Consider the following 22,948-nt stretch of genomic DNA (forward strand, 5'->3'; position numbering starts at 1 on the left):
AAACTCACCATGCCTCTTTCTAAATACCTTGGAATGTCTTCTTTCCAAAAAGGGGTCATTTGGGGGGTATTTGTACTTTTCTGGCATGTTAGGGTCTCAAGAAATGAGAGAGGCTGTCAGTACATCAGATGTGATCAAATTGATCAATTTTCAGTAATTGGTACCATAGCTTGTAGACCCTATAACTTTCACCCAGACTAAATAATATCCAATTTTTTTTTTTTTTTTTACCAAAGATATGTAGATTACCAGTATACATTTTAGGCCAAATTTATGGAAAAAAAATACTTTCTCTTATCGTCCATGGACGGACACAGCTCCTTAAATCTTGACAAGTGGGTTATGTTCCCTGTTTACAGGAGAGGACTAGGCAGAAACATGTTAAATAGTTAAATACATGTTACATTAACAGAGTTTAACAGCCCCGCCCAGGGGGCGGTCCCTCCAGACATAACCCTCCTCACTGCAGCTTGCAGCCTCAGTTTCGTTCTGCCTAGCAAAGGAGAAGGACGTATGGCTCCCTTTGGGCCCAGCGCCCTGAGGAGAAATTTTATTTTATTTTACTTTACTTTTTCTTGAAGAATCTTCTTTCAACTGTTGGCTGAGAGACAGGCTGAATATTATAGATCCTTGTAGTCTACTCAGTCCGACCAGCAAGCGTGGGCACACCTTTGCAAAGAGGCTTGGTCTGCCACGCCATACCTCATGACTCCTGAGGTGGCCGGTGAGCTTTGCTCCGAGGTCCACATATGACTGAGCTGTGGTGTTGCCTCAATCACAGTGGACCGGGCCGACAGCTACCTCCATTGCGGTTGTAGGTCTATCAGGAATGCGTCAGCGAGTCCTCGCTCGGACGGGTAAGTACAGTCCCTCCTGCTTCGGTGGGTTGGTACGGCTGGGCATTCCTGGGGTTCGGGGGTCCCTTCCCCTTACTTCCCTGCTCCTTTCCCTTGCTGCATTGCTAACATTGCCGCTGTCAGGGGGGAGGGGGCCTTCCTGAGGGGACTGTTATCTGGCCTGTGTTTTTTCTTTTTTGTATTGGGCTTTCCTGTGAGGTAAAAAGCCCTGTGATGAGCACAGATGTTTATGATTATACTTCAGCAGACGCTGACTGATTGGTGACACCTGTAATGGTTTTGCTTTTTATGCTGTATCTGTGACTTGTCCTTAAATAAAACAGCCCTATGAGGCTTTTCCTGTTTAAACACAGGTCCCTGCAAAAGTTACCTCACGGTTCTTTTCCTCACAGGCAGCGCTGTGCAGTCTCCTCCTGAGGGAGTCCCCTGGTTACCCCTGGTCAGCGCAGCAAGTGGGTGAGAGGCCCTGAATAGGGCTCTAGGAGCTTTTGTCTATTTGTATGGACAGGTGTGCATATTATAATACACACTATATGTAAATATTGGAGTCAGTATCTGGGTCCTTCCCCACATGCTGGTGGTGGCAGCAGGTGTTGGCTCCTGTGATTCCCACAGAGTTTTTATTGTTAGTCCTGGACACAGTTTGTGCCAGGGTGGGGGTGGACTGCGGGCGGGCGGTAAAAGAGTGCCCCCTTCCCCCGTTATCCCCTGGGGAATGCTCTGTTATGGAGCCATGGACTAGGTACCTAGTTAAAAAAAAAAAAAAGGCAGAATAAGGCATTTATGGGTGCGCTTTTTACTGCTGCAAGGGACTCTCCTAAGCTGCATAGTGCAGCTGGGTTTCCGCTGAGGGCTCGGTCTTTTTTGGATCACAAAAATCAGACCGCTGTGTAGGTTTTTTCCTTCTGTGCCCTTCTTTGATAATTTCTGAGATGCGGAATGAGAAAAGCCACTGAGGGCTTTTGTAGTCCCTCACCGCCGGGCGGGAACCCCTACTTGTATGGATCTGACTGATAGAAGATCCGAAGTACTGACCCGTTCCATGTTTACCATGCTGGGGTCTGGCTTGCGGCCTATTGTGGCCACTACACTGGGGTCTCAGTGGTCGCTGGCGCTATTTTTTGGGAGATTTTTCAATTACATTGAAAACTCCCATTGGCGCCCATTTTGTCGTAACCACGCTATGGCGCAGCTTACATTGTGCTGGCCTTTTTCCTGTGGCCGCGTTCTGAACGCTCGGCGGCCATCTTGGAGTAGTCCTGACCCCTAGTGCTGTATACAACTCACAGAGTGAGCATTTTGCACCAGACAGTGGAGGAGCACCGACTCTCTCCTGAGGTTATTAGCCTAGCGGACCAGCTGGTCCAGGGCCTCATATAGGTCTGTGATGCTTCATTGAATGCTGCGCCCTTGTTATCCAGGGCGTCTGTTTCAGAATGGTTTTATGCACACGGTGGTGTAGTGCTTAACTCCATTACTTGGCAGCAAAAGAGTCATTGGTTCGAATCTGCACACTGACGCCAATCTGCACACTGACGCCAATCTGCCTGGAGCTTGCATTGTTGCTCCCTGTGTCTGTGTGGGTTTCCTCCGGGTACTCCGGTTTCCTCCAAAGACATGTGTGCATACACCTACATAATATACATACACACTATGTGTGTGTATTATTTAGGGGCAACCCTCCCAGGCCGTCAAAGGCCCAGCTGGGGGACTAATCTGTCCCTGGGTGCATAAGCCGATCACGCCGGCACCCAAATCCTGCCAATGTATATAGCCTTCCCTCCCTGTCTCTAGGTGGGAGGGGCGGCTTGCAGGTTCACAATTCAGTGAAACCTCCCTGCTCTCCGACTAGTGGGTCTGCGAGGTGGTCTCTTCGGAGTACTAGATAGGGTTTCCTCCTATCCACAGAACAAAGTTCTGTCCTTGTGTCTTCCCCTCCCGGCACGTCGGTCTGCCTTGGGCAGTGTGGGTTTTGCTAAGCTGCAAGGTAATTTTACCTTTCCTGCAGGACGAGAGTTTTGGGGTTTTCTATGGGCCTCAGGCCCTAAATACCTTTGTGAACGTCGGGTAGTTCCGCATGGAATCCATTTGTTCGGTGGTAGCTGCGCTTCATCCGGGGGATGTCCTGACGTCCTCGGACATCAGGGACGCATACATGCATGTCCCGTTTTGCACATGTCACAGTGTTTTTTTCTGTGCTTCGTGATGAGAGAAGGGTCTCTGTCAGCCTGTGGCCCTCCCTTTTGATCTGGCGTCAGCACCATGGGTTTTCAGCTAGGAGCTCGCACTTATTTGAATTTTGTTGGGACAGCGAGGCTTTGCCTCATTGGCTACTTTGACGACTTTCTTCTGAGAGCAGCTTCTGTCTCCGACCTAGTGGATGGGTTATTCCCATTCAGACCCTCCGAAGATTCGGGTGGATGTTAAACGTTTAGGCCAGAAAGTGTAGCTCAGTGGCAGCAAGCCTGCCCTACATGTGTGCGACCCAGGGTTCAAATTATGGGCATGCTAGGTTCCGACTCAGCGTTGGAGTATCTAGTGTTGATCCAGACTCCTCAGTGGCAAAGGTCCTTCTTCCCCTGGAGAAATTGCAGACTCTTCAGTCTGCGGAGAAGGTATTGGCATCACGCAATCGGTCTTCTCTCCGGGCGCCTGCTGGTTCAGGGTCTGTGGGTAGCCTCCTTCAAGGTGGTACTGTATGCCCAGTTCCACACCCTGGTTTTCCAGTGGATCTACTGTCCAGGTGGTAAAAATCTCTTGTCTCTGAAATCATTAGATTCCTGTGCGCCACCTAGTCAGAGTCTCTCTGAGTTAGTGACAGAGATTCCCGACTCTTCGGTCCGGGAAGTTGTCCCTTCCTTCCAGTGGTCGGTGTTTACGACGAATGCCAGCTCACGGGTTGTGAACCTGGAGGTTCACAAAACTGGGGGGTCCAGTCGGCCCTGAGTCGCTGGACTTGCGTGGACCTATGACCACACCTCCTTGAATGTGTCTGGTCTCGGTAGCTACCCAGGGTCGGGCCTGGCTAGTGCCTGGTGGAAGACCGCCTGGGAATACCAGGTGCTGTCTACTGTTCATTGTCCTACTATTTTAGGCGATCAGGCTATGCTTCTCCTTGTGGTCGACCAATCTGGTTTCAGCCGGACAACGCCACGGCCGTGGCTTCAGTCTACCATCAGGTATGCCGGCAGGCAGACTACTGGAGTCGCCAGATGCTGGACCAGGGCGACTGGTCTTTGTGCTTGGGGTGTTTCGGCTCCCTTGCAGGAGGTGAGCCTCACATGGCATGGATCTCCTGGCAGCTTGTCTCCGCCGCAAGGGTGTCAGTTAGTGGCCAGGTCTAGTGATCTTGTACAGACGCGTCAGTCGCGCTGGTGGCCCTGTGTTGTCTGTATCGGTGATTTTTTGCCATTCCTCCATGGTAGTTGCTTCCTCGGCCGCTCCACAGAGTGGATGCTGAGGAGATCCCGATGATTCTAATCGCTCCAGATTAATCTCGGCGTCCTTGGTACGCTGATATCGGGCGCCTGGTAGCGGAGGCACCCTGGCGATTGCCAGGGCAGGAGGTTCCTGTCTCAAGGTCCCATACTTCCTCCTGTTGTACAGTCACTGACTTGCTTAACATGGTTATTGGAAGCCAGACTTTAGGTGACCAGGGTCTGTCTGACTCGGTCATCTCAACAGGGCACCGTAGTCTTCTTCCGGAGGATCTACCGTCGCACCTCTCTTGGTGCGAAGGGATGGAGTGACGTCCACGGGCGTACTTTCAATGTCCAGGGTCCTGCTGTTTTTAAAGCTTGGATTGGATCTAAAAATTGCTTAAAGCACCGTTTGGGGGCAGATTTCAGCCTTGGCTGTGTTCTTTTAGTGGCCTTTTTGCGGCCCGTTCCCTGGTGGGTCCCCTTTTTTTGTGTGCAAGGGGTTTGTCATATACTTTCCCCTCTTGGCCCATCTCTTCCCCCATGAGTTTTGACTCTGGTGCTCTCGGTTCTTCAGGAACCTTCCTTTGGGAAACATCAGAGAGATTTTCTCTTGACACTATCTCAGAAGGTGGCCCCTTTAGTGGCCTTTACCTCTGTTAGAGGGGTTTCTGAGTTGGCGGTCTTGTCTTGCAAGCCGCCATGCTTGATCCCCCATAAGGATTAGGTGATGGTGCGCCCGCGACCTTCCCTTCTTCCGAAGGAGGTTTCGGCCTTTCATACTTTAGGCGTGGTACGCGCTTTGCGGGTATACCAGCCTACTACGGCTCCATTTCGGAGCTTCTGACTCTCTTTTGTGTCGGTGTCTGGTCCACAAAAGGGCCTGGCGGTCTCGTCGACCACCATTTCTCGGTGGATCGGGCAGGCCGTCATACAGGCCTATGCTCCTAAGGGCGGGCCCCCCTTTCCGGTCACGGCACTTTCGACCAGGGCAATTGGTGCTTCCTGGGTTTTTTTTTTTTGTTTTTTTTGTTTTTTTTCCCGACATCATGCGACGGTCTCACAGGTGTGCGAGGCGGCGATTTGCTCGTCCGTTCACGCTTTTTCCAGAATTTACATGGTTGCTGTGAGTGCATCTTATGATGTTTTTTTCAGCCGCTAGTTTTTGCCGGCGGCTGTTTAAAGTTGCACCTCCTCCGTTGAGGAGCTCTGCTTGTTTTGGGGTGAAGTTAAAATTGTTTTTACTGATATATTTCCCACCCCTCGTTTTTTGACACTGCTTGGGGACGTCCCACTTGTCAAGATTTAAGGAGCTGTGTCCGTCCATGGACGATAAGAGAAAATAGGATTTTTTGTACTCACCGTAAAATCCTTTTCTCTGAAGTCCATGGACGGACACAGCTCCCACCCCTCCTTTTTAGGTTTGTACTGCTTGTTACGAACTGAGGCTGCAAGCTGCAGTGAGGAGGGTTATGTCTGGAGGGACCGCCCCCTGGGCGGGGCTGTTCAACTCTGTTAATGTAACATGTATTTAACTATTTAACATGTTTCTGCCTAGTCCTCTCCTGTAAACAGGGAACATAACCCACTTGTCAAGATTTAAGGAGCTGTGTCCGTCCATGGACTTCAGAGAAAAGGATTTTACGGTGAGTACAAAAAATCCTATTTTTTTGCAAAATGTTATAATAGAAATGAAGAAAAATTCATTTTTTTTACAAAATTTTCTTTCTTTTTTCATTTATAGCGGAAAAAATAAAAACCGCAGAGGTGATCAAATACCACCAAAAGAAAGCTCTATTTGTGGGAAAAAAAGGACAAAAATGTCATTTGGTTACAGTGTTGTATGACTGAGTTATTGTCATTCAAAATGTGAGAGCACCGAAAGCTGAAAATTGGTCTGGTTATTAAGGGTGTTTAAGTGCCCAGTTGTCAAGTGGTTAATTCTGAATGCTGTCTAACCCATCAGAGAAGTGCGACACCATCATTTGAGGTTGTAGCAAACACACAGTAGCAGCGTCAGTTTTGGATGGATATGTCCGTTTAAACACTTGTGCCAACAATCTGCTAAAGAAACAAACCTATACTCTCCATGTATTTCACATTTCTTGTAATGAAAAGGCTAAATATCAAGGGCCTGCAGATATATAATAATAAAACATTGGTCGTTTTTCGAATTGCCTTTTTATGACCATGTATTTATTTAATTTTTTTCCATTTGTTTCACTTGCAGACGAACTGTGACCTTAGGCGACAAATAGACGAACAGCAAAAAATCCTTGAAAAATACAAAGAGCGATTAAATAAATGTATTTCCATGAGCAAGAAACTTCTTATTGAAAAGGTAAGCATAAGTCATACCCAGTCTTTCAGGCTTTTTTAAATGGGAAAACATGCATTAATCTATAGGAAGCATAGCAGAACTCTGGAAAATGGTACAAAAACTTTAATCTGGTTATTTGTTAAAAACTCATGCCCTGTTTTTCAAGTCAGGTAGTGAAAGTACCAAAATCTATATTAGCCTCCAGTGATAACATGCATAATGGCACTGAATCTAAAAGTGGACGGGTCGCAATTGAGCCAGTTGATGTTTTGTTGCTTTGGATATTGCTGTTGGCCTTTGTCTAAGTCAATGGACTTCTGTTTGCATCAGAACTGCTTCTTTGCCCATACAATTCAATGGGAACGCAAAAACTTCTCGAAGCATGTTCATTTAGCTTGGTAAATACACCTGTAGGTAACCTAAATGCACCTTAAAGTAGAACCCTAACTACTCTTTTTAAAGCTGTCCTCTCCCCCCCTCCTGATACCTATGCTTACTAACCTGTGTAAGAAAGATCTGTATACTTGTCTATTTACAGAACGCTCTGGTTCAGTCATGTGGTCCCACTTCCTTTTTATTAGCCAGTGCCCCTGCAGGGAAAGGGAGCGTTGACAAGGAATGGGCCATTGAAGCCTGTGTGTGATGTCACCACTCCAGGTTGACCATCCAACTGTTGTAGAGCACTCTCACCTGCTGATGCAGGGGGATCACATGACTGGAGCCATCTGAAAGTAAGTAAACACAGGGGTTGACAAATTTGCTTGGAATCTAGGAGCCAGCTAAAAAAGTTAGGAGCCAGAAAACGCGCCCCGTCGCGACGAGCTTGCGCGCAGAAGCGAACACATACGTGAGCAGCGACCGCATATGTAAACGGTGTTCAAACCACACATGTAAGGTATCGCCACGATTGGTAGAGCGAGAGCAATAATTCTAGCCCTAGACCTCCTCTAACTCAAAACATGCAACCTGTAGAATTTTTTTAAACGTCGCCTATGAAGATTTTAAAGGGTAAAAGTTTGACGCCATTCCACGAGCGGACGTAATTTTTAAGCGTGACATGTTGGGTATCAATTTACTCGGCGTAACATTATCTTTCATAATATTAAAAAAATGGGGATAATTTTACTGTTGTCTTATTTTTTTATTAAAAAAAGTGTAATTTTTTCCCCAAAAAAGTGTGCTTGCAAGACCGCTGCGCAAATACGGCATGACAGAAAGTATTGCAACGATCGCCATTTTATTCTCTAGGGTGTTAGGATAAAAAATATATATAATGTTTGGGGGTTCTAATTAGAGGGAAGAAGACGGCAGTGAAAATAGTGAAAAATTACATTAGAATTGCTGTTTAACTTGTAATGCTTAACTTGTAATACCAACGGCCACCACCAGATGGCACCAGCTTACACATCTGGTGGTAATAACTTGTAATACCAATGGCTCACCACCAGATGGTGCCAGCTCACAAAAAAAAAAAAAAAATTTTATTTTTTTTTGCCCCCCCTTCCAAGCCAAGTCGCCAGGACCCTATTTCTAGTTGCCATGGCGACCTGGCGCCCGGGATTTGTCGACCCCTGAGTAAACACACACCTTTCTTGCACAGGTTAGCAAGCATAGGTATTCGTATGGGGAAGGGAACCGTTTTAACAGTAGTTAGGGCTATCCTGGAATTCCACTTTAAACTGACGATGAATGGCAGCACAGTGGTGCAGTGAGTAGCACTTTCGCTTAGCAGCAAAAGGTTCGCTGGTTCGAATCCCAACCACGACACCATCTGCCTGGAGTTTGCATGTTCTCCCTGTGTCTGCGTGGGTTTCCTCTGGGTACTCCGGTTTCCTCCCACACTCCAAAGACATGCTGGTAGGTAAATTGGATCTCGTCAAAATTGGCCCAGTATATATATGTATATATGTGTGTATGACTGTGTGTCCCTAGCGTGTCATGATCCTACGGGGTAAAAATGACTGCACCAGCTAAGCAGATACTGGCTGGAAAAAGCGTCCAGAGGCGATTCAGTTTGCATGCGTTGCGCTATACAAGTCATTCATTTATTCATTCATTCATTCATTCAATACAGGCAGAATGTATCTAGAAGCAAGCTGCATGTAATGCCCATCCACACAAGCCCTAAAGTCCATGTCCCACAAGCTATTCTGCAGCAGTGATTTGTTACAGCCACAGAATCTTTTTCCATGGCATTATTTTTTTCCTAGAAAAAAAAAATAGCTGAATTCATTGTAAATTCTGTGTGTTGTATAACTTCCAAGAAATCTGTATCTCCATTGCTGATTGATTTGACCTTTTGCATTGTTTGGAGCTAGTGAAATAATTAACCTCTTTTCAGTAAAAGCTACTCATGTTATCTAGTGCAGCTGTTGATGACCATGGCACACTAGCCGTTTTATCTTGCTAGATACACATTATAGTCTGCTAAAGCAGTTTGACATCCAGAGGTTGCCATAGAAAGCAAGCAGGACATTGTGACTTTCATTTAAAAGTTATTTCCATGAGGAAAATACAGTGATCATCGTTGTGGCTACAGCAGCCGCTAGCGATAATTGCATGAGAATCCGGCAGGCTGGTTGTACCCAAGTTGATTGATCATCTTGGTAAATTCAGCCTGCCCATTACCGGTTTGAATTTCGTCCAGTTCCTGCTGAACCGTCTTAGATTCCAACTGTGTATGGCCAGCCTTAGATTCTCAAAGAAGAGGTCAGAAATGGTAACTTGCATACTTGTTAAAGTGACTGTCATGAGAAGACACCTTTGAAAAAAAAAAAAAAATCTGGTTTTCTTTGTTCACTTGATAATAGAGCCTAGTTTACATTTGAGGTCGCTGTGATATTGGGGTCTCCAAATGGCATGGAGACTGAGCCTCTAACAGGCATGAAGGCTCATAGGCATTGAGGTTGCTGTGCTGTTGGGGCCTTTAGCTTGCATATAATCAACAGATACTGAGCCACTGAGGTCACTGTGATATTGGTTCCTATAGCTGGCATTGAGCGTGATACCTGGGCCTTTAGCTAGCATGGAGGCTAATGCAGAGAGTCTGAGGTCTCTGTGATATCATGACCTTTAACTAGCATGAAGGCTAATGCAGAGTCTCTTGAGGGTCTTGTAACATGGAAGCTGATACTAGAGACACTGAGGTTGCTGTGATATTTGGCCTTGAGCTGGCATGGAGGGTGATACAGTGGGAACGAATATCTGCAGCACTTCTGATCAGAAATATTTGCTCATGTTCCATCCCTGCTTCTCTTTTGTTTCTCAGTAGTACTGCAAGTATAGTCAAACTTTTATGATTCTACACTTTTGCGATTTAAAATTTGACCATCCAGGATGAATTTTTTTATTTAATTATTTTTCATTGTTTTCAGAGCACTCAGGAGAAATTGGCGAGCAGAGAGAAGAGCATGCAGGACAGATTGCGGCTAGGACACTTCACGACTGTCCGACATGGGGCCTCCTTTACAGAACAGTGGACAGATGGATTCGCTTTTCAGAATCTTGTCAAGTTAGTCTCTTGTTTTTTTGAGTTTTTATAATTGTCACTCAGGAGCCAAGTGATGTCATTGTGTTCTGCTGGCAGATCAGCCAAGGAAAGTTTACGGGGCCTGTCTAGAGCTCCGAGCACAGACATAATCAACGTGGCATAAATAATACAAAAGTTACTGAGAGCTTCAGCAATGCTGCATTTTTTACATTCATGGAAAACTCATCAGGTCTTTTGAGACGGTCATGTTCAAGTTATCTGGGTATTGTAAGGAGAATAGTCCAAGTAATTCTGTTTACCACATTTGTTTTATTACTTTCTTCTTTTAAATGCCTTCTGTTTTCCAGTTGTGTTTCCTTGATTGTGCCTGCATGCCTGAGGGAGCTGGTGGGACTATGAAATCTGTAACTGTCCGATTCTCATGTTACAATCCAGAGATTGCTGTGTGAGCTTTGAGGCTTCTCTTGCTGCAGTGGGAGGAGAGAGTGTTATTGGCAAGGGTGGTAGAGCTAGGCATTATGCCTGTAACATCTTGATTCAACCCACCAGCATTCATCCTTAAAGTGGAGGTTCACCCTCAAAAAAATTTCAGACATCACATGGAGTCGAGCCATCCTACCGACAGAATGCCGTTGTTTTTTTTTTTTCTCAGCACATACCTCGTTATCACGATTTTCACCTCACGGCAATCCCGCGGGACTGGGCGTTTCCCAAGCACTGCCTGTGATTGACATGCTTCCGAACGGCGCATACTGCGCGTCACAGGTTGCCGAAACAACCCGAACGTCGGTGCGGCTCTATACGGCGCCTGCGCACCGACTTTCGGGTTCTGTCGGCAACCTGTGACGTGCATTCTGTGACACCAGCATTCTGTCGGTAGGATGGCTCGACTCCATGTGATGTCAGAAATGTTTTTGAGGGTGAACCTCCACTTTAACCAGATTGAGCAAGTTTGGGTGTGCTTGACCCCTTAACCTTAAATTAGAATTATGACCTCAATAAAAAATATGTGCTGTGGTCCTTGATTAGAAGTTCATCTGCATTTAGTTTTCTCTTATCACCTATGGCAGCTCCATGTGATGGCGTGGCCACGATTCTGCACTGCTTCCAAGGCCTCATGCACACTGACACTGATGTTTAACTCCCCTAGAAGCCAACAGCGGTTTGACCAAAAAATAATAAAATGCCTGACACTTGTAAAAGAGTGTACCGCGTTAACATGCGTCATGCGTTTGGGCATTCATTGATTTAATTGGCCAGAACAAACTATTCTGGCCATTGAAATAAATTAACACTCAAACACTAGACACTTAGTTTTTAGGCACGTATAACCACTTCATTACTGGGCACTTAAACCCTCTTTGTGCCCAGGCCAATTTTCAGCTTTCAGCCCTGACGCATTTTGAATGACAATAGCGCGGTCATACAACACTGTACCCAAATTATATTTTTATCATTTTGTTTCCCACAAATAGAGCTTTCTTTTGGTGGTATTTGATCACCTCTGCGGTTTTTATTTTTTGCGCTATATACAAAAAAAGACACAATTTTTTACTTTTTGTTTATAATAATATCCCAATTTTTTTTTTTTTATATATTTTTTCCTCGGTTTAGGCCAAAACGTATTCTTCTACATATTTTTGTTAAAAAAAATTGCAATAAGTGTATATTGATTGGTTTGCACAAAAGTTATAGCGTCTACAAAATAGGGGATAGATTTATGATTTATTTTTTACTAGTAATGGCGGCGATCTGCATTTTTTTTTTTTTTTTTTTTTTTTTTAGGCCTGCAATATTGCGGCAGACATATTGGACACAGCGATCAGTGCTATAAAAATGCACTAATTACTGTATAAATGTGACTGGCAGGGAAGGGGTTAACACTAGGGGGTGAGGATGGCGTTAAATGTATTCCCTGGGTGTGTTCTAACTGTGTGGGGGGAGGGGACTGACTGGGGGAGGTGACCGATGCTGTGTCCCTATGTACAAGGGACACAGATCGGTCTCCTCTCTCCCTGACAGGACGTGGAGCTCTGTGTTTACACACAGAGCTCCACGTCCCTGCTGTCACCGGCGATCGCGGGTACCCGGCATACATCGCGGCCGCCAGACACGTGCATCGGCTTCCCAGCGATGCGCCGGGCACAGAGTTTCCCCGCTGCGCGTCTCCCAGCGGTGCGCACGGGGAATGTAAACAATAGGACGTCCAGGGACGTCCACCCGGCACTTGAGAGCCGCGCTGTGGACGTCTTTCATCTACAGCGCGGGTCTTAAGTGGTTAAGCGCGTCAAGCATTTTGTTTTATAAATTTTTTTCAGCCAAAACACTGCTGCTCCAGGATGCCCTGGCAGAGGTTTTTTTTTTGTCTCTAAACTGTCCTGCCACAAAAATCTGCATGGTCACATAGGATAACATGCAGGACAGTTTAGAAGCAGTAAAAAAGCCTGAAGCCTCTAGCAGTAGCTTTGAAAACGACCAGTGTGCATGAAGCCTAAAGCAGAGTTGAATTTCATGTAGACTGTGGAATGGGATGAAAAACATTTGCAGGAAGCGTAACTATCTGCATTTTCCCCACTGATTAAAAAAGCTTGTAGCACCTGGCCACACCTACTCCTGCCCACATCTTTAAAGGGGTAGTAAAGCCCGCTTTGTGATTTTTACCTACAGGTAAGCCTGTATTAAGGCTTGCCTGCAGGTAAAATGAATATCCCCTAAACGTGCACCGTTGATATTTACCCTGGATGCAGCCACTGATGTCACCGGTGTGTGTGTGTGCGCTCTCTGAAGGTCCGGCATATGGTGCTGGACCCTGAGTTTCTTGCTGGAACTGAGGGCTTCTGCTCGCATGTACAACAGCTTCGGCCACTCATGGTGCCAAAGCCCACAAACAAGAAAAAAAAACCTGGGTAAGATGTCAACCCTCTCATTGGTGACAATGCACCACTGGAAGGTATTATTCTAAGGGAAGTATTTCATATTGTGTTTTTTCTGTTTTATTTTAAATCGGCACAAACAACTCTACAGTCAATGAGAAATGTCCCCTGTGCTGCTGGCTCTTTTAGTTGAAATCTTCAGTCCCCTCACCTCCAACCACCCCTGACCTGCAGTGTTAAACTTCATGTGCTACAGGGGTTGGTGCTAACTGAGGGGTCTTGTCCAAAAGGCCAATTATGGCCGCTCTTTCCACCCCCTATATTCATGGAAGCTTTGGGCAGATGAATGAAAGGTCTGCCTACTCTATTCGTAGATTGTGTTCCATTCATCTATAGTACAGTACAAATCATTTGGTGGAGGGGGGATTATAGTGTGGGGTTGTTTTTTAGGGCTTGGCCCCTTATTTCCAGTGAAGGGAACTCTTAAGGCGTCGGCATACCAAGACATTTTGAACAATTTTATGCTCCCAACCTTGTGGGAACAGTTTTGGGGATGGCTCCTTCCTGTTCCAACATGACTGCACACCAGTACACAAAGCAAGGTCCATAAAGACATGGATGAGCGAATTTAGGGAGGAGGAACTTGACTGGCCTGTACAGGGTTCTGACCTCAATCCGATAGAACACCATTGGAATTAGAGCGGAGACTGCAAGCCAGGCCTTCTTTTCCACATCAGTGCCTGACCTCACATATACGCTTCTGGAAGCCTCGCTCCTATCCCCCTTCTCTCTCCATGGTGCCGTCATGACAACTGTGGGCACCCTGGCTGTGACAGCTTGCAGCTTCACGGCTGGGCGTGCACTGTACATGTGCGAACTGCACTTTCCTAGTGACCAGGCAATCTTCTGAGACCTGTGACGTGTCCCCGAAGATTGCAGAGACTGAGGGGCTGCCCAGGCAGCTAGAAGACTGAAGTGGGACAGGAAGTACCTGTAAAATAACAGGTACCCACTCCCCCCTCCAAATGTGGGATGTAAGGGGAAAGGGGTGCTTAAAGAGGAAGTTCCACTTTTGGGTGGAACTCCGCTTTAAAGACTAAGGCCCGGATTCACATAGATCGGCGCATATTTATGCCGGTGACTTGTCCTCAATGTTCCCCTAACGGGGAAGTTCCTTCACTGACTGCACAGGCGCAAACTTCCTGACGGAAATCCCCGAACCTCGCCCGGCATCCAGGCTCATTCTTTAACATCCCCGTGGATTGGAGGATGTTAAAAAAAGAGCCAGGAGGCCGGGCGAGCAGTCCGAGCGCAGCGAGGACGTGAGGCCGACTGGCCACTTACCTCGAAATCCACGTCGCCCTTGATGCCGGCCGCGGTTCGGGGATTTCCGTCAGCAAGTTTGCGCCTGCGCAGTCCTTGAAGGAACTTTCCCGATAGCTGGAACCGTCTCAGCACATCAGTTTGCGCATGCGCTGGAACTTCAACGATAGCTGGAACCAGCACGGCAGATCACCGGCGTGGCGTATCTAATATACGCTACGCCGCCGCAGAGAGGCAAGCACTGGATTCACAAAGCACTTCCACTGGCTCTTAAAGATACGCTGTGTTTCCTCGGAGTAAGCCGGCGTGGGTGGAAGTGGGCGTGAGCCATGCTAATGAGGCGTGACTCCATTCAAATGATGGGCCAAGCGTCATAGAAATACTTAAAACGAACGGCGCATGCGCCGTCCCGTGGACGTATGCCAGTGCGCATGCTCAGAATCACGTCGGAACTACTCCCTAAGATACGACGGATCACTGCCTACAACATGAATGTAACCCACGCCCAGCTCTATTCGCGTACTACGTAAATGACGTAAAATACCACGGCTGTGTTCCCTGGTCCATACCTTAGCATGAGTTGTGCCTCATATATGGGGAATAACTTTACGCCAGACGTACGACTTACGCAAACCGCGTATATTATGCGCCGGGCGCAAGTACAATCGTGAATCGGCGTATCTCCCGTATTTGCATATGTGCATAGAAAATCAATGGGAGCGGCAAATGCGCCCAAGTTACGTTGGTCGTAGGAAGCCTATTTTTAGGCGTATCTCAGATTGTGGGCACGGCGCACAGATACGATGGCGCATAGTTACACTTACGCGGCATATCTCGAGATACATCGGCGTAAGTGCTTCGTGAATCCGGGCCTAAACCTTTTTCTGACACTTGTTGCTAACTTGTAGCCCCCAAACACTATATATACTTTTTACCAAGAGAACCTAGAGAATAAAATGGTGGTTCTTGCAATATTTTATGTCACAGTGTATTTGCACAACGGTCTTTCAAATGTAATTTTTTGGGGGGGAAATTATATATATACATTTTTTTTTTACTCCATAAAAAAAAAAAAAAAAGGGGGGGTAGTTAGCCCAATTTATTTTTGTATAATGTGAAAGATGATGTTACACCGCGAGAAATGTGAGAGAATCGTGACCTTTTATTATAAGCAAAAGAATCATGATTCTCATTTTATGCGGAATCATGCAGAGCTAGTATGTATTTATGGCCACACACGCACTTTTAAAGATGTCTTGGGGAATAAAGAGCTGCATTTGGCGTGTCTTCTAAATCTCTATTGAGGTCAAATGTTAAGAAAACCTGCTTTGCCCATTTGTAGGAAAATAAGCGTATATGTATTTGTAAAGGTCTGCATTCAAGTAAATCTGTTGCTTTACCCTGCACTTTAGGCTAGCCAAGAGGTTATTGCAAGGCATACACGCCAACAATATGCCATCCTGCAGAATTGGCACAAATGGCCAATGAATTCAAACCTAAAGCTAGCATAAGTACCTAAATTTCACTTGATGTCAGCCTTCTGTAGCCCTCTGCACAGACTTTGCACTCGGAGCCAGTTAGGGTTTTGTAGCTCTGCACAGTTTTGTTAACCTAATGCCCCGTACACACGACATAAACGCCAACGGATTTTTCAGACCTAATTTTGTTAAGCTGTCTTGCATACACACTGTCGCACCAAATTCTGACCGTCCAAAACGCGGTGACGTACAACACTATGAGGAGCCTAGAAAAATTAAGTTCAATGCTTCCGAGCATGCGTCGACTTGTTTCTGAGCATGTGTGTTTTTTTTCTTCAAAGGAGTTCCATACAGACCAGATGGAATTTCTGATATAATTTTTAAAAAGTCAGATGGGGCATACACACGGTCGGAATATCCTATGAAAAAAATTCCGTCCTGACTTTTTTCATCGGAATTTCCGATCGTGTGTATGAGGCATAACACTGAATACACTTGTTGGTGAGATCCCAGACATGACCTTAATGTACTGCTGCTCCCTTGTTGCCCAATCAGAAGGCTGGTGGAGGAAAGGTAAGGAAGCAGAGTTGCTCCTTTGTCAAAAAAATGCTAGTTGCTTGGCTTTTATGCAGTTTCAGTGTTTTCATTATTTTCTGAGGCGCTGACCTGAAAGCAAGTACACAGCTTAGGAGTTCTGACTCTGAAAACTCCATGCCATTTCTGGGTCAGTTGTTCAGAACATTTTGTTAGCTGGACCAGTGACATCCTTACAACTAGGATTCTTAGGAAGTCAACAATGGCAGCTGCCTTGTTTTTCCAATTATAGGTTTCCTTTCAGATGAGCTGGTACTGAAGATGTTGGGCTGCTCTCCTGCCTGCGAAGGCATAAGCCTTTTGATTACAAGTTGCATGTTTAGATGAACTGCACTAAAAAATATATGAACACCTACATTTAAAAAAGGGAAATCTTCCACCTGTCAATTGGTGCCCACACGTTTGTTAGGGAACTTTGTTAGATGGCTGAATTGCACACAATGATTGACACTCCTGCAGAGAAATGAACAAACAATGCTTGAGTTTGTTGCTTGGAAACTGTGTCTTCTGCATATTTATATTAAAGTATTCTCAGCATATTATTTATTCAAGTATATGTGTTTGTGGCTGTTTTGCAGGCAGCAGGAATGGGTGAATCAGCAGAGAGAAGATATTGAACGACAAAGAAAACTACTAGCGAAGCGAAAACCTCCTTCTACCAACAACGCTCAGACCCCATCCGCCATCTCTGAACCAAAGCAGAGGAAAAATAAAGCTGTAAATGGGGCAGAGAATGACCCTTTTTTAAAACCTACTTTACCCCAATTGTAAGTTTTTCTGTCTTTGTTACCGTTTACATTAAAACTGGGGTACTTTACATTTTTATGATATACAGAACCCTGGTGGGTTGTCCGCCGTGTCATGACTTTCAGGAAACATAGGTACCAGTATAACATCTAACGATGTCATAAGCTTGTTTTTACTTTAAGGCTTCATTTCCATGGACGTTTTTACAGCCACTTTTCTGAGCATTTTTTGCAGCTTAACCACTTGACCACCGGGCCTATTCTGGCACTTCTCTCCTTCATGTGAAAATCACAATTTTTTTGCTAGAAAATTAATCAGAACCCCCAAACATTATATATTTTTTTTAGCAGACATCCTAGGGAATAAAATGGCAGTCATTGCAATACTTTTTGTCACACCGTATTTGTGCAGCGGTCTTACAAGCGCACTTTTTTTGGATAAAAATCACTTTTTTGAATTAAAAAATAAGACAACAATAAATTTTGCCCAATTTTTTTATATATTGTGAAAGATAATGTTACGCCGAGTAAAAGGATACCCAACATGTCACGCTTAAAAATTGCGCCCGCTCGTGGCATGGCGTCAAACTTTTACCCTTAAAAATCTCGATAGGCGACGTTTAAAAAATTCTACAGGTTGCATTTTTTGAGTTGCAGAGTAGGTCTAGGGCTAGAATTATTGCTCTCGCTCTAACGATCGCGGCGATACCTCACTTGTGTGGTTTGAATACCGTTTTCATATGCGGGCGCTACTCGCGTATGCATTCGCTTCTGCGCGCGAGCGCGTCGGGATGGGCCGCTTTAAAACATTTTTTTTTTGTTTTCTTATTTATTTTTATTTAGTTTTATAATTTTTTACACTGAAATAATAAAAAAAAAAAATTGATCACTTTTATTCCGATTACAAGGAATGTAAACATCCCTTGTAATAGAAAAAAGCATGACAGGTCCTCTTAAATATGAGATCTGGGGTCAAAAAGACCTCAGATCTCATATTTAGACTTAAATGCAAAAAAATAAATAAAAATGTCATTTTTTCAAATGACAAAAAAAAAAAATGTTTCTTTAAGAGGCTGGGCGGGACTGACGTTTTGACGTCACTTCCGCCCAGCAGAGCTATGAGGACGGGTGAAGGAGATTTCTCCTTCAGTCCCGTCCCCGCTCAGCTGCCGGACACATCCGATCCCCTCCGCCGCTACCGACGGCTCCGGTAAGCGGCGGAGGGCGCGGGAGAGCGGCGGGAGGGGGGGCCCCTCTCCCGCCACCGATGACGGCGATCTTGCGGCGAATCCGCCGCGGAGACCGCCGTTATCGTGTACACCACCGCCCCCTGAAAAGATAAATATCTCGGTTGTGGCAGCAGCTGCTGCCGTTATCGAGATATTCAACTTTAAAAACAGGACGTCTTTTTGACATGGGGCGGTGGTCAAGTGGTTAAAAACGGCTCTCCATGTTAGTCTATGGCCTCATGCCCACCATGACGTATTTGAGCTGTAGATGGCTAAGCCATTTTTAAGCTGCAAAAAAAAAACAGGACCAGTGCATTCTGAAGCTCCAGCGTTAGAGCTGTAAAAAACGCCAGACGTTAAAAAACGCGAAAAACGCTACCGCTGCATTTTTGAGCTCCAGCTAAAAAAAAAAAAAAACATGGACAGGCGTTTTTAACCACTTGCCCACCGGGTTAATTCTGGCACTTCTCTCCTTCATGTGAAAATCACAATTTTTTTTGCTAGAAAATTTATCAGAACCCCCAAACATTATATATTTTTTTTTAGCAGACATCCTAGGGAATAAAATGGCAGTCATTGCAATACTTTTTGTCACACCGTATTTGCGCAGCGGTCTTACAAGCGCACTTTTTTTGGATAAAAATCACTTTTTTGAATTAAAAAATAAGACAACAATACATTTTGCCCAATTTTTTTATATATTGTGAAAGATAATGTTACGCCGAGTAAAATGATACCCAACATGTCACGCTTAAAAATTGCGCCCGCTCGTGGCATGGCGTCAAACTTTTACCCTTAAAAATCTCGATAGGCGACGTTTAAAAAATTCTACAGGTTGCATTTTTTGAGTTGCAGAGTAGGTCTAGGGCTAGAATTATTGCTCTCACTCTAACGATCGCGGCGATACCTCACTTGTGTGGTTTGAATACCGTTTTCGTATGCGGGCGCTACTCGCGTATGCGTTTGCTTCTGCGCGCGAGCTCGTCGGGACGGGGCGCTTTAAAAAAAAATTTTTTGGTTTTCTTATTTATTTTTATTTAGTTTTATAATTTTTTACACTGAAAAAAAAAAAAAAAAAATTGATCACTTTTATTCCTATTACAAGGAATGTAAACATCCCTTGTAATAGAAAAAAGCATGACAGGTCCTCTTAAATATGAGATCTGGGGTCAAAAAGACCTCAGATCTCATAATTAGACTTAAATGCAAAAAAAAAAAAAAATGTCATTTTTTCAAATGACAAAAAAAAAAATGTTTCTTTAAGAGGCTGGGCGGGACTGACGTTTTGACGTCACTTCCGCCCAGCAGAGCTATGAGGACGGGTGAAGGAGATTTCTCCTTCAGTCCCGTCCCCGCTCAGCTGCCGGACACATCCGATCCCCTCCGACGGCTCCGGTAAGCGGCGGAGAGCGGCGGGAGGCCCTCTCCCGCCACCGATAACGGCGATCTCGCGGCGAATCCGCCGCGGAGACCACCGTTATCGTGTACACCACCGCCCCCCTGAAAAGATGAATATCTCGGTTGTGGCAGCAGCTGCTGCCGTTATCGAGATATTCAACTTTAAAAAGAGGACGTCTTTTTGACATGGGGCGGTGGTCAAGAGGTTAAGCTGTAAAAAAAGCTAAACAAAGTGGCTGTAAAAACGTCCATGGAAATGAAGCCTAAAGATGGATAGCAAAGAACAGAACAGCTAAAAGGATATTCTATTTATTTAATAACGCACAAACTAGGTACACCTATGGAGACTTTAGCTGTTTTTGTACAATTAACACTTGGAATCAAGGTGCCGTAATACTAATGTTATCTCAAACCTTAAGTTCATTTCTACACTTTGATTTCAGGTTCAGTAATGCAAAGAAACCTATTTTTTATTTTTAATCATAGAAGCAGTTCCATGCTACTGATATTTGGTTCCCATGCCACCAAGGGATATAAATGCATCTGGTTAAGAATCCCTGCAGAATGGGACTTGCATGGTGTTTTGTGTAAAAAATCCATTTACAATGCACTAAAGAGGTGAATATTTAACCTGCCACAAACACGGATACTTGTGGTAAATTATAATGTAATATCCAAAATGTCCTTAATTGCACCTCTGGGATGAAAGATAAAGTACCATGCATGTAATCTGCAAAGGTTGAGGAATCTCTGAACTACATAAGGCCCTGAAGGAAAGGGTAAAAAAACTTGACATTAAAAGGTCACCTCTTATCTAAAATTCTGTTCTAAATTGAAAGGTTACTTGCAAGTTGGTGCACATACTGGCTTTCTGTATCTGCACAATTGTGCATCTGCAATGTGCCCATTGCAAAGCCAAATGATGGTGGCATGCTACCTTAATGTGCAATATACTGATTCCTGCAGAATACAGATGGCAGGAATGTGACACTATGCTCTTATTGGTAACAGTGGAGACATATGGGGAAAGCAAATAAAAGTGAATTTGGTGTGTTGTATCCAGCACTGTTTTCTTACAGAGATATGCCCACTGCTTCATTTCACAGGCTGTAAATGCTTTTTAGAACATGAACCTCACAGTATGGACACATACAGACAAACTGGGGGAAGGCCTTGTACAGACAAGCTACAGTTTGGATGGTCCATACTGTACAGCAAGCATTTACACAGCTTTAAACATGCTTAACTGCTTTGTTAAAGCCCTTTCAGTAAACTTCAGCTCTGGTGTACAGAGGTTAAAAGTAGATCTTTTAAGAATAATGGTGGCTGTCATTTTAAACAAGCTGCCAGCAGTCTTCATATGTTTTTGTTTTTTTTGTAAAATCTTTATTTGTAAGAGGCAAGGCAGTACATCTCAATAAACGTAGCCAAAGGTAAATACAAGTGCTAAGCAAGTCTGTTTTTCCAAAAAGTATAAAAAAAATAAACATACATAACAGATAATAATGGTAGAACAGTCATTTCAACGGAAAGTGCAGAAGGTTCAATATTCAGGTAGTAGGTCAACGGCCAGGCCTCCCCTCACGCAGTGAGTGGGGTAAGCCCTGACCGCCTGGTGGTTTGTTTGTAGATCGAAGGTGTCTCCCGAAGAAGAGTTGCCGACCAGTACCCCAGACAATAAGTGAATTATGTAGCGTATAGATCAGGGATAAGCAATTAGCGGACCTCCAGATGTTGCCAAACTACAAGTCCCATGAGGCATAGCGAGACTCTGACAGCATCAAGCATGACACCCAGAGGCAGAGGCATGATGGGACTTGTAGTTTGGCAACAGCTGGAGGTCCGCTAATTGCTTATCCTCAGTATAGATTATGAGGTGAACCGAACTGGCGGGCACGAGGGGAGGGGGGCACGCATGGGCCTCCAGCAAACCTCCCCGCACACCGCATCACCATCTAGGTCCCCCCAAGGCCAAGCATCTGCACCATATTTACACAAAAGTGTTGATCCTTGAAAAAGGTCAGGGAATTCCACAGCAACAGACTGCGTGAGTCCTTCGGACCAGCCAACCCGACCACATCACAGCCACCACCTGGTAGCTACACAGGCTTGTTGACCTGGGACAAGCGGTCAAGGTAAGTTGAAACAGGAATAGAAAGGAATAATGAAAGGAAGAAAATAATGAAAAAGGAAGATAAGCTGGAACATACCTGGAATCTCAAGTCCAGCTCCGCCCCCACGCCACACCCCGCCATTCTTCGTAAGGTTTTAAACAAGCAGTGCGGAAGCTTACTAAAGCCTGCTAGTGGCTTGTTTAAAGCCAGCTCTCCAATTAGACGTGTTTAAAGCCATCCATAGATGGACTGATTTTCTTTCCTGCCGCTGCAGGTTGCAGGAAAGAAAATCACTTGATTTCTCTTGTCAACACTCCCGTGGAGCCATTGTGTTCTCCTGGCAGGGGGGGGCGGGGTAAGCCATCCCTGCCGGGAGAACACATCGATTACTGCTAGTGGCTATAATGGCTACCACTCGGCCAAATCAAAAGGTTCTGCGTCAACGAATCTGTATTTTTAGGGCGGCACAAAAAAATGCAGTTACTCTAAAACAATCGTGTGAATGTATCTGGCGTTTGTTACATAGCATTAGAATGGGTTGCAATGTGGGTGAAGGTTGCTTGGTCTCATGAGCCCAATTGTGGTTGGTAAATCCTTCTGTGGTATTACATGTAAGGTACTTGGTCATGGTTTTGAGTTTTTAAATACAGTGAAAACCCCCTTTAAAGCACTTTTCATCCTCCCTTGGGCTGGCAGTGGAAGCGTTGCCAAGAAAGTCATTTTATACCTTTCACAGATCTTTGTTTCCCAAATATCTTTCAAAGTATTATATAACCTTCAAAGTATGTGTGGAATGGACATATTTCCTGTGCTTCATTACAATACAGTCTGCTGTATGGTCTTACTGTAATCTTTCTTATTGCTTGCTCAGGTTAACGTTAGCTGAATACCACGAGCAGGAAGAGATTTTTAAACTCCGACTCGGGCATTTGAAAAAGGTATGTGTGCCACTAGGAATTTTCCATGTTCTCTAGCTGCAGATTTAAAAAGAAAAAAAAAAATCTTCTCCTAGAGTTGATTCTGTTCTTCTAGGGAATTTGCTGCATTCATTGAGTAAACAAACACCAAAAATGGTATTCAGGTTATGTTTCAGCTGCTCTCCACTAC

The 22,948-nt window shown here is 44.9% G+C and overlaps 1 protein-coding gene across 4 annotated transcripts in view; it reads left to right on the forward strand.

The window, feature by feature from the left end:
- Positions 1-22,948, forward strand: part of TLK1 (tousled like kinase 1) — a 351,587-nt gene that overhangs the window by 281,501 nt on the left and 47,138 nt on the right. For all 4 annotated transcript variants that reach the window (XM_040357767.1, XM_040357768.1, XM_040357769.1 and 1 more), the window contains 4 exons: positions 6,507-6,617; positions 9,971-10,107; positions 16,933-17,121; positions 22,713-22,779. In XM_040357767.1, the coding sequence (XP_040213701.1) occupies positions 6,507-6,617; positions 9,971-10,107; positions 16,933-17,121; positions 22,713-22,779 (504 nt within the window). The remainder of the gene's footprint in view (positions 1-6,506; positions 6,618-9,970; positions 10,108-16,932; positions 17,122-22,712; positions 22,780-22,948) is intronic.

The sequence above is a fragment of the Rana temporaria genome, chromosome 6 (genome assembly GCF_905171775.1).
Source record: "Rana temporaria chromosome 6, aRanTem1.1, whole genome shotgun sequence".
Lineage (NCBI taxonomy): Eukaryota > Metazoa > Chordata > Amphibia > Anura > Ranidae > Rana > Rana temporaria.